Source organism: Acipenser ruthenus, chromosome 39 (genome assembly GCF_902713425.1).
Source record: "Acipenser ruthenus chromosome 39, fAciRut3.2 maternal haplotype, whole genome shotgun sequence".
Lineage (NCBI taxonomy): Eukaryota > Metazoa > Chordata > Actinopteri > Acipenseriformes > Acipenseridae > Acipenser > Acipenser ruthenus.
The window spans coordinates 6,182,637-6,198,454 of NC_081227.1; the positions used below are offsets into that span (position 1 = coordinate 6,182,637).

The 15,818-nt window shown below is 41.1% G+C and overlaps 1 protein-coding gene across 9 annotated transcripts in view; it reads left to right on the forward strand.

The window, feature by feature from the left end:
• Positions 1-6,133: 6,133 nt before the first annotated feature.
• The window catches only part of LOC117966668 (nectin-1-like), a 147,340-nt gene continuing 137,655 nt past the window's right edge, over positions 6,134-15,818 (forward strand). For 7 of the 9 annotated variants that reach the window (XR_009311110.1, XM_034913209.2, XM_034913213.2 and 4 more), the window contains exon 1: positions 6,134-7,192. Coding sequence is in view for 7 of the 9 variants with exons in the window: in XM_034913209.2 (XP_034769100.2) it covers positions 7,135-7,192 (58 nt within the window). In the remaining 2 variants the exon portion in view is untranslated. The remainder of the gene's footprint in view (positions 7,193-15,818) is intronic. The other 2 variants (XR_009311112.1, XM_059009761.1) reach the window with 2 other exon arrangements.

Here is a 15,818-nt window from a genome sequence, read left to right on the forward strand (position 1 = left end):
AAGTGGGAAATTGTTTTTCTGTGTGTGTGTAATTATTTTGGGTTTAAAAAAAAAAAAAAATTCACACATGAAATATACATCTGTTTGTCTTTCGGCAACAAGTGAAGGATTTTGCCAGATGATCAAGGTTGTCTACACCTCCCTTATTCTGATTATAGTGCAAGATGATCTCTGGCTTGTGGTTCTCACCTGCTACTTTGGCATCATGATGCTGCGTTTGATAGAACAACAATGGTGGTATTTCTTAGTAGTAACTCTTCTGCCAGAGGTATTCTTGTAAAGAAGTTGTCGCATACTACGTTTCCTCCAGTGTTTAGCCATTGTCGAACAGTGTTCGTGACAGGTTTTTTTTTCCAACTGCTATCTGTCTCTCTTCTCCTGGTTGTGTGTCTAGATACACTTCACCTTTCAAAGGATAGGATGTAGCTGCATTGCAGTTCCACCATATTTTGATGCCATACTTTGCATGCTTACTGGGCTTGAACTGCATGAAAGGAGACCTCCCTCGGAATGGGACAAGCTGCTCATCAACCTGTCATGTCAGAACCCGGGATGTGAGGCTTCTTGAGCCTGTCAGCGAACATTTCCCTGACATCACGGATTGCTGCTAGCTTGTCAGTTGCTCTTCTCTCCTGTCTTGTCTGTTTGTTGTCAAATCTTAGGAATCTCAAGATACTCTAACCCTACTTGCAAGGAGATCAGTCCAATATAGAACAAAACAGCTTTGGCTTTGTTTTTCCTTAACTATGTACAAAATTGTCTAGTGTGGAAAATTACACTTCTTTTCCATTGCCAACTTTTTGAAGTCAGGGGTGCAGGCTGTTGTAGCAATGTGAAGAGACGGCTGCAGGTGCTCATTAGTTATCCGGCTGCGGTCTTTATTTTTGATCATGTTCATTTTGGAAAAGAAGGCCTCACAGGAGTACATCGATCCAAACATAGCACACGTTGCCAAAACCAGTCATCTCAAGATTGGGAATTTCTCAGGATCAATGCATTCAACCCAAAGCATGTCAGTACGTTCACAAAGCTTCTCTTTAAACATGTCACTGCCACGCAGGTCACACAGCTTCATCTGAACTCATCCTCTATCAGCCAGGGAAACATACCACTGGCAGTCTTATTCCACGATCCACTTGGTTCAACAAGAAATTGGATTTTTGAATTCGGTGGTAAGCTTACTCAAAAATTCGGAAACAAATACCATTGAAAGGTCACTGTCTTCCCTGAAAGACTGCCTGATAACCGTTTTCAAAGCTGGAAAATGAAAGAGGTCTGGCGACTGAATGTCTTCCTGAAACATGGCCAACTTCTCTTTGCATGCTTTCACATTTTCCCAAAGATCAGCAGTTAACGTTTGTTGTCCTTGCAGCGCTAGGTTCAGTATATTCAATTGTCCAAACATGTCCACAAGAAAAGCAGCTATTTTCATCTGCTGCTCATCATGCATAAAATTCAAAAAGTTGTCAGCATTTGAAGACAAATGTGTAGACGGGAATAGCACAATGTCATCCCTCAAAGCAAAACATCTTTTCAGCACTGTGCCCTTGCTATGCCACCGTACATGATTGCGAAGCAGGATGCATCGAATTCAGCGTCAACATCTTGCAAAAAATACTTGAATTGCCGATGTTACAGTGCTTATTTACTACAAATGAGGTTTACTAACGTAATAACTGTGGACATAACCGTGCCACACTGGTCGCTTAGTTTAGCACAGAGGACAGACTGGTGGATAATGCAGTGGTAGGCAAGAAGTGTTGGATTAACTTCTTTCATTTTCTTAACAAAGCCCCTCTCTTTACCAACCATTGCCGGTGCACCATCAATACACAGTGAAATGATTTTCTTCACAGCAATGCCATGGGATTCCAAGCAGGTAAAAAAACATTTAGTACAGATCTTCACCATGAGTGTGATTCGGACGCCTCCGGGCTCCTCTGGGCTTCCATGGGCATCTTCAGGTGTTTCCCCGGGCGTCTCCGGGCGCGTCTCCGGGCGCTTCCCCGGGCGTCCCGGGGGGCGTTTCTGGGCGTCTCCGGATGCCTCCAGACGGGTTTTAGGACAACCGAAAATAATAATTAATTCCACATCGTATTTTGAACAGAAATTTTTTAAAATATTCACATATTTTATTTGTCCCCTTTGAAGTGCGAGTGGGCGTGGGCCCTGGAGCAGCTGCACCACCTGCACTTATGAAAGATGCAGCCCCTGAATCCTATGAAACGTTTCCTTGACATTTGTATTTTCAACACTCGTTTATCATTTCAGAGTAAGAGAAAGCAGTCATTTTTTGAGTCACAATCCATGCTACTCGCAATGAAGCATCCGTTACTTTTTCTAGATCTGTCATAGACCGCTTAATTGATGCCGTGCTACGCAAGTAACTGGCCTGCAGTGACGCACGCTTCTGTATCCGTTCTTCTGAACCTGGGTGATATTTTTTGTCACACTCTTTGATGTGTTTAGTTTCATAGTGCCTTTTTAAATTTGAACTTTTTGACGAGTGTCACCATCTCCTGCATATTAGGCGCATCGGTTTGCTGTTAGACCAATCATGGAGAAGAAAAGAAAAAGAAAACTTGGTTTTCTAAATCAGTTTTTCTCTTTGTGTCTGGACAGTTTTTGCAACGTGCAAAAGACAATTCTAAACTTTAGCTGCAGTCAGTGCTTAGAAAGTGCGCCGTCTTCCACTATCGGCGTTATCTGTGTATGGCGGCTAAAATTCAGAATAACTAAAAGGCCAGACAAATGGCTGATGTGCGTGGGGTCCGGAAAGAATTGCTTTGGGGTCCGTATCTGGACCGCGGTCCGCTAGTAGGGAAACCCTGGTCTATAGTGTTATAGTATGCAGCCGGTCATGTATTTTTCTTTGTGCAAGTCTCCCTTTACCAAACTACAATACACAGGTTGTTAATTGCATTCTGTGGTCTCAGTACTGTATATAAAGTACAGTGATGCGTTCCTTTGTTTCTAACCCAAATGTATTTGCTACCGCATGGTTCAATTTTGTAACCCAATTTACTTGCCGACATTAAATCCCTTTCTTTTTTTTTAATTCCAGCTTTTATTTTCTCCCGCTGAACTTGAAGAGAGTATTTCGATGCGGTCACAGCTCATAATGAAAAGGTCAGCCTCACACAAATACTCTCTTCTACATTCAAATAAAATGAAAACAAAAACCCGAAAGGTCATTTTTTCTGTAAATTCCTTTTTTTTAAGTTGACATTTTGAGAAATGTTGCGTTTTTGCAACTTTAGTTTTAGTGCCGTGATTTTATCGATGCAGTTTGTATTTAAAGGTCTAACAGTAGCCCCAATCACACAATTGGATTTTCAAGACTTCGCTACACTTTCCCAGAGCTTTAAAAACCATAAGTTATATAATGCACGAGTCGGGAGAAAATGTACGTAGACAGACCTTTCCTTTGTTACCTTACGTGCACACAGCCTTGTCAAAAAAAAAAAAAAAAGTACACATCAGATCAGAAGTTAAGCATGGCCACGCTTTGTCAACACTTTTATCTCACATCCCCAATAGCTATCAGGGACTGCATAGGTCCCGATGGCCCGCACCTCCCCATGATTTTCGGAAGGGGTAAGTAAAGTGACTGATTTTGCCCTCCCGGTAAACATGACTGCTGTGGCGCTTGCTTTCTTGAAGTAAGTCTTTGCGTTCTGGACAAAACAGCCTTTTTGCAAACAGACCATTATACATGTGTCCACAGGGACCCATAATCGTTTAGTAAGAGAGTGACTTCGGTGCAGGCCCTATTGTATGCAGAGCATCATTTATTCTTTTTTAACCCACAGAGACTAGCTTCTATAAATCCCAGGTATCTGAAGGAACGTGCTGGATTTTAAACCTGACTCAGACCATAGCATCACCCTCATTTACTCCAACTTCACATAAAACTACTCTCATAAACACGACCTGCGTTGCTTTGTAGTCCAAAGCCACATGCAATGCAATCCCAAGCTGAATATAAAAGCGGATTCCAATGTATATCGATAGCCGGTATGCAGTTTACAATTTGCACGTTAGAACATATCAAAGAGATACTTTCTATCTATCTACATGTGCCTAATATTGGATTCCTTACCTGTTGAATATCATATTGTGTGTGTTCTGTATACAACGAGTCTATGTATTTTGTTTCTGTTCAAATCATTATTTGCTCTGCTTAGTAACTACTCAAGCAAAACAAAGTTACAACACTGGTTTTGGGGAGGTGGGCATGCGTATAAGAAGAACATAAGAACATAAGAACATAAGAAAGTTTACAAACGAGAGGAGGCCATTCAGCCCATCTTGCTCGTTTGGTTGTTAGTAGCTTATTGATCCCAGAATCTCATCAAGCAGCTTCTTGAAGGATCCCAGGGTGTCAGCTTCAACAACATTACTGGGGAGTTGGTTCCAGACCCTCACAATTCTCTGTGTAAAAAAGTGCCTCCTATTTTCTGTTCTGAATGCCCCTTTATCTAATCTCCATTTATGACCCCTGGTCCTTTTTTCTTTTTTCAAGTCAAAGAAGTCCCCCGGGTTGACATTGTCTATACCTTTTAGGATTTTGAAAGTTTGAATCAGATCGCCGCGTAGTCTTCTTTGTTCAAGACTGAATAGATTCAATTCTTTTAGCCTGTCTGCATACGACATGCCTTTTAAACCCGGGATAATTCTGGTTGCTCTTCTTTGCACTCTTTCTAGAGCAGCAATATCCTTTTTGTAACGAGGTGACCAGAACTGAACACAATATTCTAGGTGAGGTCTTACTAATGCATTGTAGAGTTTTAACATTACTTCCCTTGATTTAAATTCAACACTTCTCACAATATATCCAAGCATCTCAATGTGGCACAAGCAGTTTTTCTTTTGTGTTTTCTTTCTGTTTGTATTCAGATAAATAACAGAGTTCTGCATTGCCATTGTGAGTGTGTTCTGTGAGTCTGTACCAAGGTTAATGGTAGGACTGCCCACATCATATGTGATTAAAAGCTTATAGCTAGGAACCCTTCATGATGAAAGGTTTAAACTCAAAGATCCACCCTTAAAATTTAAATAAGGGTCCCTGGCCTTCTTTCCAGACTATCAAAGACACTTTGTTAGTTGTCTTAATACACGGTGTGCTGTAATGAACACACAAGAGGAATATGAACGGTTCTTTCATGTGTCACACAGGCTAGTCCTTCTGTTTCACTTGCACCTGAATGTTCTTCAGTGCTTAGACTGAACTACACCTGTAATTCCAAGTACTTCTATTAATACCAGTAGGCACTTAACAACAGTCACACACAGTTCTTCATATATTAAATTAAATTAACTTCTAAAAGTTTACAGCTTTCCCATGTTTTCCCGTGTTTTTAATATGCTTTACCGAGCCTCTCTGTGCTTTGCAATGCTTTCCCATGCTTTCACAATGCTGCTTTAACATGCTTTGCCATGCTTTTATTAGAGGACACTTTTATAATGGATTCTCTGCTATTCCCAGCTCTGCATGTTCTTGATATCATTTTATAAAACTGTATATATAGGGCAGTAGTGTGGAGTAGTGGTTAGGGCTCTGGACTCTTGACCAGAGGGTCATGGGTTCAATTCCAGGTGCACTACCTCTGTACCCTTGAGCAAGGTACTTTACCTAGATTGCTCCAGTAAAAACCCAGCTGTATAAATGGGTAATTGTATGTAAAAAATAATGTGATATCTTGTAACAATTGTAAGTCGCCGTGGATAAGGGCGTCTGCTAAGAAATGAATCATGATATATACAATGGGTATGCAACACACTGGACATGCATGTCACGTGCACCACACGCTTCTGTGCACAAAGCTGTATTTTATAAAATACACATTTCCCTGTTTGCTACCATTCCTCAAACGTTACCCGAACAGAGTTGTGGCAATTAAGGTTACTTGCTCTACAGACTATATTGTAATAGGTCATTATCAAGTATGTATTGTTTGTTACTTTAATTTTGTAATGCATTATTTTTTAAATTACTTTTCGATGTCCCGGATATAATACTGATAAGATCTTTACAGCACGAATTGGGGCTCGTCATTCTTAATGTCACTTTAAATTATGACGACACCCGGCAAAAGTTGCATGACAGAAGCATAACCCAGTCTCCTTCTTGTGCAGGACGATGCGGAAGCCCCGCCCCCGTGTGACGTCATCGTGCTCCGATCCTTGCTCTGTCGAGTCAGTTACACTGTAGCATTCGTGCTGAGGAGGTCTTGAGAGCAAGGCATTTCCTACAGGCTGTAATTGCACAGGGGGAAAAGAAACAGGAATACTGGGAGGGAACGCATCTGCAACCAGTGAGAAAGAGCATAGCCAGCCCCGCACACAACTCCAACAAACAGATATCCATTTATCCTAAGCGCATTTCGCTATGCCGAGAAGATGGCTTTTTGAAACTTGTATTTTAACATTTTCGAAAAAGATCCGACGAGGGAAAACAAACTAAAGCTTTGGAAAACGACTGGCATTTTTTGGTTTGTTTCGGGGAAAAGAAAAAAAAAAAGAAAGAACTGTCATTCGGGAACTTGCACCGCATCAACCTCACCAAAATAATCTCCCCGCCCCTCTCTCCTCCTTTCTCCCAAAAAGGGGGACACAGTACAGGGAAAGACCAGGGACGTAGAGCGAGGGTTACAATCGCATCGTTGTTGGAGCTTTGGAGCAGTTATTAGTGTGTGGATTTTCAAATTCTGGGCATTATGGAATGCTGAACTTTCTTGTCTTGAAAGAGGGATTTCTCCCCTTCCTTGGCTTGGCTACCCGCGCACTTTACACGCATGATTAAAGCATTCGATTTGCATGGCCTCTCCAGAAATAAAGGGGGCATTGCTTCATTATTAGAACACATTTCACTGAACACAAGTGCAAATCCCGGAATACCGCCCGATTTGGATGGGAGGAGAGATCGCAGTACACTTGCATCCAGCTGTTAGTGCCGCTGCCTCTGCCATTGCGCTCGCTGTTATTTTTTTGAACGATATTTCGCAGCGGAAAACCTGATTATTGTGAACTAGTGGCGTTTCTGACCACGTCCCTCGCTGAAGTTGCGCGCCAGTTAAATCCCTACTTCATTTTTTTTTTTTGGTTTTGTTTGGGAGATTTTGGGACGGAGACATGGCCGTGTTGATGCTGTCCAGTTTTTTGATATGTCTGCTGGCTGTAACTTTATCAGGTAAGCACCTCTAAACGGGTAACTTCTTAAAATAATAGTAATCCCAATAAAGTGCTTTATAATGTCATTTATTATTATTATTATTATTATTATTATTATTATTATTATTATTATTGTATGGGTAGATTTTTATTTGGTGCAAAAAAACGCACGCTGTTTGAGATATACAAATATGAAAAAGCTTCCTCATAGTCATGCATTTTGTCTGTATGGGACGGTTCTAGCCAAGCGATATACAGATATTTAAATGAACACTTTTTAAGAGTCGAGATGTAATTTTTATGGTAGTAAATGTTCAAGCAATTTGTGTATAAATGCGTATGAACCTATAATCTGAACCAGGGTATATTTTACCGAAATTATTATTATTATTATTATTATTATTATTATTATTATTATTATTATTATTATTATTATTATTATTTGGGTACAAGGTGGTTGGTATCGCATTGTGTGATAAAGTGGACTATATATGTGATATTGTCAGGACGCAGACAGATGGCGAAACTAATAGGGCATAGGAGGGGAAAAAATATCTGGCGATTAAACGTTTTGAGAAAGCAAACACAAACAGCAAATGAACCCCATCTCCACCTGCTCTGTATTTGTGTAGGTGTGATGTTAGTATTGTTAATGCAGTGAGATGAAGGACTGCTGTTTTGCACTGTGCTCTAGTTGGTTTTATAAGATCGCACAGTAAGATATTGCCATACTCTGTAATAGCGCCCGTTTCTGTTTGCCTATTACTCTTACATTTTCAACTTGACTGTTCAGTTCGGGGTGTGGTTGGTAGGGGATTGATTTGAGTGCAACAGCACACTTGTCACAATCTTAACCGTGGTTCTCAAAGGAAACTGCAGAATTTGGGAGATGCTGTATTTAGTCAACATGCATTGCACCCGCTCGCTACAGAGACCGGGCGTACGGCGTGTGTATTAATAATAACTTCATGGAAACGGCGTTAAATGCTGTTGAATATTATTATTATTATTATTGACACTATATATATATATTTTTTTTAGTTTATGTAAGGAAGCATTCCACCCATATTTTCTTTGTTATTTTTTAACACGTACATGTATATCGTAAACCGTTAAGAGAAACATTGCCGTCCTAGTATGCCGGTAGCAGAGCAGTAGGGGCAGTAGCACAGAAACATACATTTTTTTGTAGAGCGTTTAAACAGACTGCTAAAATATAAATGATAAATTCGAGTGCGCTCGTCTGCCACGCCTTTCAGTGAGAGCTCAGGTGTGAGTGATAAAGCGCAGGGCAGCCAGGGATGGCGCTATACTTCATGCCCGGGTCGCGTGTTGTTTTAGAATGTACTGTACTGCACCTATTATATTATACGTGTATTATAAACAGGATCAATTCAAAATCCAAATGTGAAAAATACCCTGTTCAATAATAATGATGATGATGCAATAAAGACTGCATCAATAATGCGATATTGAACGGAGTCGTGAAGTGGGTCCTGAGCTGTTGCTAAGTATTCGGACCTGTGGTAGTAAATCAGGTCACAGTGAGGAATTGCATGAATTTCAGCAGGGGGGTTTAACATGGTTGTGGGACACAGCTCCTTATTTGGTGTCCGGTGTACTTCCCTTAGTTCTCACTAGATGGCAGCATTGCAAGCAGGGCTCCCTCTAGTGGGCTCTGCACAGGGTGGTTTCTGGTCCCTGTTACCTGGCAGTTGTTATCGTAAATCCGCAAGTTATATTTAATTAAGTGATAACAATCCATTCAACAAATACTACATTCGAGGCATTACAGTATATATTAAAAATAAAGAATTTACTAATACTTAAAAATCGTTCTTAAATAGGATAATTTGAGACAGGAAGCATACCTCGGTCATTAAAAGGTTGTTTTGATTATTATTATTATTATTATTATTATTATTATTATTATTTCTTAGCAGACGTCCTTACCCAGGGCGACTTACAGTTGTATACAAAAAATACATTTCAAGAATTACAGTACAATTAAGAGCAAGATACAAAATACAATGGTCTTTAGTCCTAGATTGATGTATCTGCACACCAATCAAGTAATTCAAACTGGACTGGGCACCGAACAGGAGCTGTGACACGTGGGCGGGCAGGTATCGGGGTCACACAGTTGCCAAATAAACATTCTTGCATAGATTTTCAAGCGCCTGCAGAAACCCCACGAATCTGGAGGAAGGGGCAGTGCAGCAATGGTACCTTTTTATAAAAAGAGACGACAGTAAAAATGATGACAGCATATTACTAGACCTATACATTAGATATTGCACTGGGTATTATATAATAGTAGTAATTATTGTTTACATCAAGCATTGTTAGTTGAACTATGTTAGAAGGTAAACAAGCTCAAGTTGTTGTCTTTTTAAATTGATGTTTTTACAGGCTTAGGAATCGGAATTTCCCAATGAATTGCTTTCATTAAATTAGATTTCCCAATAAAGATACGATAAGAAGCGATTTCCAGACAGGCTGTGTCTGTTTACCTCCGAGCATTGAGATAGCCTGATTTCATTACATTTCCTGTTTTTCTTTCATTTGTAGTATATAAGGATAAAAACCCTCTTCTCATTTCAGTGCTTCCTGGAAATAACCAATGCACACAGTTATTGAGATAAGGTGCTGTTCTGTTACAGCTGCAGTGCTGTGTCGTATTTGCATTGCTTTGCATGGATGCAATGGATGACTGTCCAGGCTGATCTATTAAGTAATGCTTCATTGCTTCATCTTTAAAATGACTGCGATGGCAAATCCAGTCCCCCCCCCCACCCAGTCTAGTCCAGCTGGAATTCTCTGCTCCTCTCTGAGTGGAGAGAGAGAAGAGAGACCCTGTCTGGGTTTGGAGATTGATTTTGGCAGGAACAAGTAGGTTTGCAGTGAGATTCAGGACTGCATGCCAATGCAAACTCTCAATACAATACAGAAAGGAACTGTGCATGGTTCAGGGTAGATACCCGAGCGTGCATGAGCATGTGCATGAGTAGGGGAGCAGTAGCATTGATGTCTTCATGGCAGCCCCTGTCAATGAGTCCATGTATCCAGAATCACTGGAACCAAGGGAAACCTTTGCAAAAGCAGCTGAGTCGCAAGTTTCTAAGTCGGTCAAATCTCTACCAAAAAACACCCAGAGTTACCTTATGTAACTCCTATATTTATATATAGATATGAATGTACTTGTAGATGGGAATTAGCTGTATCTATCTATCTATATCTATCTGTAGCTGAAATAGCTGAAACATTGTCGCTGATTATTCTTTCCCCCTCAAATCGCTTGAGTGTATGGTTGTATTTGTTGGTGCTTTGGCCCTAAATGGAGTCTTGGTTTTCTCCAGTGTCAATCCATTCCAATCCTCAAGCAGAGACTTGCTGTTTAATCCAGCCCTCGAGGCATGGAGGAGCATGTGCCCGCTATCCAATCCCTTTTTTCTCTTAACAATGGTCCCTCATGTGAAACAAAGGGTGCCTCATAAACTCGTGGCCAACCTAACAATCTAACTGCACCAACTGTAACGTTAAACCAATTTTTATTTCAGCCGTCGCACAGGTTTGCCAGTGAGTCTAAAAGCTTTTAATTTGCTTCACCTGTCTCCAGAGCTGGGATGGTGTTTGTGTGCCATCACCAACAGTAGCCTAGATCTGTTTCATATATAGTATGTTCTTCTTCTTCAAAAAAGTAATTTTTAGAAGCTCTGATAAGTGCACAGCCATGATTTATTTTATATATATTTTTTTAAGATTTTCTATTTTGCGGGCTGTGTAATACTTCCGAGCGGGAGATTAGAGCTCGCTATTTTATTAATAACATGGAAATTCAGCTCTGCTCGGCTCTGGGCTCCCGGTTCATCACTGTGATTAATCAAAGATGGGATCTACTCCCCGTTCTCTCTCTCTCTCTCTCTCTCTCCGCTGGGTTACACACCTCCCAGCACAGGCAGTCAGCGAGCTTGTGGGCAACGGACAAGGATGTGCTGGTGGGAGGAATTAAGTGGGGAACGAAGTGATCTCAACAGTGACACATGGAAATACCACCGGCCTTTTATGAGTCCTGCTGTTGAGACTAACTGTATTGACCACCTTGTTATCATCAATAAACAGAATGAAAGAAAAATGACAGCGGAAAGATATATCGGGGTTAGCAATTTTAGGGAGGTAGCATTAAAACCCACTGCTGTTGAGATCATTAAAAATGACCCTCAAGTGACTGATCAGTAATGCAGAGTGTCACCAAGTTATGTTGTTTGTTTCTCTAGTGTGCACCACTCATTTTTAATAGGAAAATAAAACTGGTAACATAAGAAAACTGCTTTAATGGGAAACTACTTGGAAGAGTGTTTAGGAACTCTGAAGTCCACCTGTTTGTAACATTACTGACGTCTTTGTGACGCCCTGGCGTAGGCCTGTCAGCCTAGGTAATTGGACTCAATTCATGCAGAGGTGTTGTATGGATTTCTTTCAGGGGCCACAGTATGTAAGAGACAGCTTCGGAAGGCCATTCAGCTGTGGATCTCTGCTAATGATAAAACATCCCTAAAGGGCTGCGTAAGGAGGAGCCATGGCTTCCCAGTGTCCAGACCAGTGGAGAGCCTGTTTGTCCCACACTTTTAGGAGGGTCATAAAGCTTCAAATGAGCCCGCTAAAAATGTAAGGGTGTGCCATTGCTCCCAATTAAACGGCTGCAGCAAAATCAATCCATTCTCACCGCCTGTTATCTGAAACGTGACTTTTTTAATTTTTACAGCTGACCGTATTTCTCATCTCGCCTGTGAAAATAACAGTGTCTTTTAAACACTGTGTCTAAATAATAGGTCTGCCGCATAACAGTGCAAACCCGATAAGCCACTGAATTATGCAATATAATAATGATACAATAACCAGCACTGAATTATCCTTTTAGTTTGAGGAAAAAATATAGAATAAGGAATAATGAGCTTTATTTTTGTAAAGGTCTTTTTTTTAATAGAATAAAGCTGCTCTGTGCTGGTGGAAATGTCCCCCCCAGCGAATAGGGAACATTAGCCCCTGTACAGCGATTTGCATTTAAATGCATTGTGCTTTTCCACAATGCATCCTGCCATTGTAAATTTTCCAAACTGTGGGTGTAAAAGGGGCTATCCCTAAGCGCCTTATCTATACACTCATCTCCCCCAAAGGCTTCTTCTTGCTGTGTGGTCTACAGCTATGGCCTAAAGTTCTGCATCCCCCTATAGAATGAATTAAATGTGCTTCAAAAAAGTCGAATGAAACCTGCTGAATAATGTTACGCCAACAAACTGAATTGCATACACTTGGTAGTTTTCCATATACTGAATGACATTTAAAAATGTGACGTTAAGTAAAAGATCTAAAATTAGGTTCATGTAGTTTTATTTTTAATTGTCTCGATCCTAAAATTCTAGGGCTTTTGTCCAAAACGTCCTGAAAGAAATCTATTTTTAAATCATTTTACATCCTCCCCCCCCAAAAAAAACCTTTTCATCTTTTTCATTTTTGTACACTGCAGTTATGCCTCTTTTTAAACCTATACATTCCAGAGACGGTGACATCATCAATGTCTGTGGAATTTACAAATGCTACGGAACACAGAAAGCAGAAAGAACACAAGTGGATTGTAAACTCAGTGTTTATGACACAGTTTCATGGAATGGAAAGCTAATTCCATGGGGTATTCTGTACCCAACCAGCTCCACTTCCTTCATGACTGCAGTGGATCATTGCAGGAGCTCTGCATGGTATGTTTAAAAACTTCTTCTCGGAGGTATGCAAATCAGCATTGACGTCTCTGTGTCACGTGACGGTGTTTACCAGCTATGAAAGTGTTGCTGCTATATGCTTGCTAATTATTCAGTATTCCTGATTTAACATTTCTAAAATTAATTGGAAGTTAAAAACAATGTAATAAATCTACGAATGTGTTTCACTTTTCTTTTTTTGTTTGTGTTGTGGTTAATGACAGCTGTTGCTTAACACGCCAGTAGGCACGACGTTTGAGCAGGCATGCTTCTTTCCAAAGGAATAGTACCAAAAAATCCTGGAAAAAACAAAAGAAATCGCAGATGGGATTCTGTGAGTGGAGGGGGGGTTTGAATGCAGTTGCTCAACCATGATTGATTTTGAGTGAAACGCAACTAGGAAAGATGGCTTGCATTACTTTAATAAGTACTGTAGTGTAAAACAAATAGTTATGCTGATTAGTTAAAACAATGCAGATTTTGTTCTGGCATGAAAATCAGGAAAACACTGGATCTGCTTAAATAGCTGTGGTATTCTGTTCTGGCACAGACCCCTCAGATACAGATTGAGCTTCATGAAGATTTATTTTCTTTAGACCCGATTGTGACTATATTGTTCAGTGCTTTGCACCCGGAGCTCCCTGAAGGAATTACAGTGGGTAATCATTGAGGACTGTCACGTTGAATCAGCAACGTCCTTGGAACAGTTAATATGGGGCTTCCTTCATCAAGTGGAAACTTTGGGAGGAGCTCTGGCTGCAATTCCCTAAATGAACAGAGCTGAAGGTATTAGCCAGTGTAATCTGTAGCACTATTGCTTCTGCAGTACAGGAGCTGAATGTGTAGTACACTACCTCAACAAGTAACAGTTTTGCTCACTAGGAGTTGGCACACCAAGGGTTGTAATCAGCCTGTCAGTAGTCTCTATGATTTGCGGTTTGCGTGCATTTTGTTTTTGAAACTGGCTTGATTAACTCCTGGAATTTCAAGCACCAGGCTTGGGGTTTGGGGTTTTTTGGAAACAAGTATGTAGGGCCTTAAATGATTGTGCAAGGAGTGCTCAGAAAAGCTCACACTTCAGTCTGTGGCATGTCACAAACAAGACTGACTTAAATGGAATATTTGAAGGGAACAAGGGTGCGTAAAAGGAACAAGTAAATACTGCACTTTCCACCAGACTGGGTAGGTTTGTTAGTACAGTTTCTGACCTATATAGTTTTTTGATAGAGTGGGTATTGAAACACTGTTTTTTACAGGCTCATTAGTTCCATTGATTAACCCATTTTGTGAGCAGAATTGATCTTTGTTCCTCTGCTCTTGGTATATATATATATGGCACCTCTGCAGTCACTCCACAAGCAGACACATGGATGTATGACATGTATTGAATCCGTCTGAGCCTGAGCGTTGGCTTTTATGCCTGGTTGAACCCGACCCTTTATGTACATCGCATCTGTCGGCTCTTGTTTTAAAGGCCTCTTATCTCCGAGACGGAATGAGCCAAAAAGCTTTATTTTTTACCGTTCTAGAATGTGGCACCACAAGCCTCGAATTAGCACAGCCAGGGTGCGGGAGCCGGGACTGAGAAAGAGGGGGCAGGAGGGAGGGCTTTTCAAATACAACTCTTATCTTTCTGTAGAACTGAGACGCGATCTTTCAAAACAAGGCGAGCACTTCACTTCACTTCAGGATGTATTTAGTGCAACTGTAAGTTGTGGTACTGATGCTGATGGTAGCTTAGCTTCAGTGTTTGGGAAACGGCAAACTAGGTTTTAAATGTGGAACCCTCAGGCTTGGGATGACCCAGTCTTCTCCACGTACCTCTGCTGATAGTGCCCCAGTGGGAGGCACATTGCTGCATCTGGTTCAGCCTGCTGCCCTGGGGTGAAGGCAGGGCACTGCACTCCCTGCTGGGGTCCTTGATGCCTCCCCTGCTTGGCTCTGCTTCCCATCCCTGCCAGACACAAAGCCCACTGTGTTAAGTCTGATTAGCCAGCTGGAACTGTTGAAGGCGTCCAGGGTTACTGACTCATCTGAAGCTGGGGGAGGAGAGGTGAGGGCAGGGGAACTCTGGCAAATATATCTGACAAAAAGACTGTATTGTTAGGCTGCCTGAATTTTGGGAACTGTTGGTTAGATCTAGGGGACTGGGAGGGAAACAATGTGGCCTAGTGGTTAGAGCTGAGGGAGTAGGAGGTAAGCAGTGTAAGGCTGCAGGATATCGATAACTATCTCACCCCCTGAGTGGGGGTAACCCTTTTTTGGTAGAGACAGTTGGGTTATGTTTTAGCTGCTCTACTTGTGTTGATGTAAAGGGATCCCAGGGAATCCAGACCACAGAGTTCCCCTGTGACTCAAGACAGGGAGAGGCAAACTTACTCTTCTACTGAGAGCCCCTGCCTCATTTATCTGCAGGAAGACTTTGTAACCAAAATAATAACAGTACAAAAAATGTAGTATTGCCATTAATGTAGCATATATATCTGCTTTTAAAACCAGCCCCATTGCAAATGAATTTACTCCAAGTACATGTTGTTATTTGAGTTGGAATAAGTTATTTAGCTAAAGAAACAAAAAAAAAAGTACTAAATCATGATAACACATGGTCAGCATTGTTCGTTTCCAATGGTGAAAGTGACTAGAGTAACACACAAACATGCATCCCACTCTTTAATGCATTCTCTGTGTGGTAAAGATAGAGCCCCTGTTTGTACAGAAAACAAGGCAGTTTGGGTAGAAGGAGCTACTGAATTGAGCGAGATGATTAAAGTGGTCAGCTGTGAAAGACTGGTGTTTGTTTTTCGGAGAGAAAGTTCATCCTTGGATTCCCCCTTCCCCTCCCCCTCCCTCTGGTCCAGATTCTGCAGAATGAATTGGAAACATAAGGAC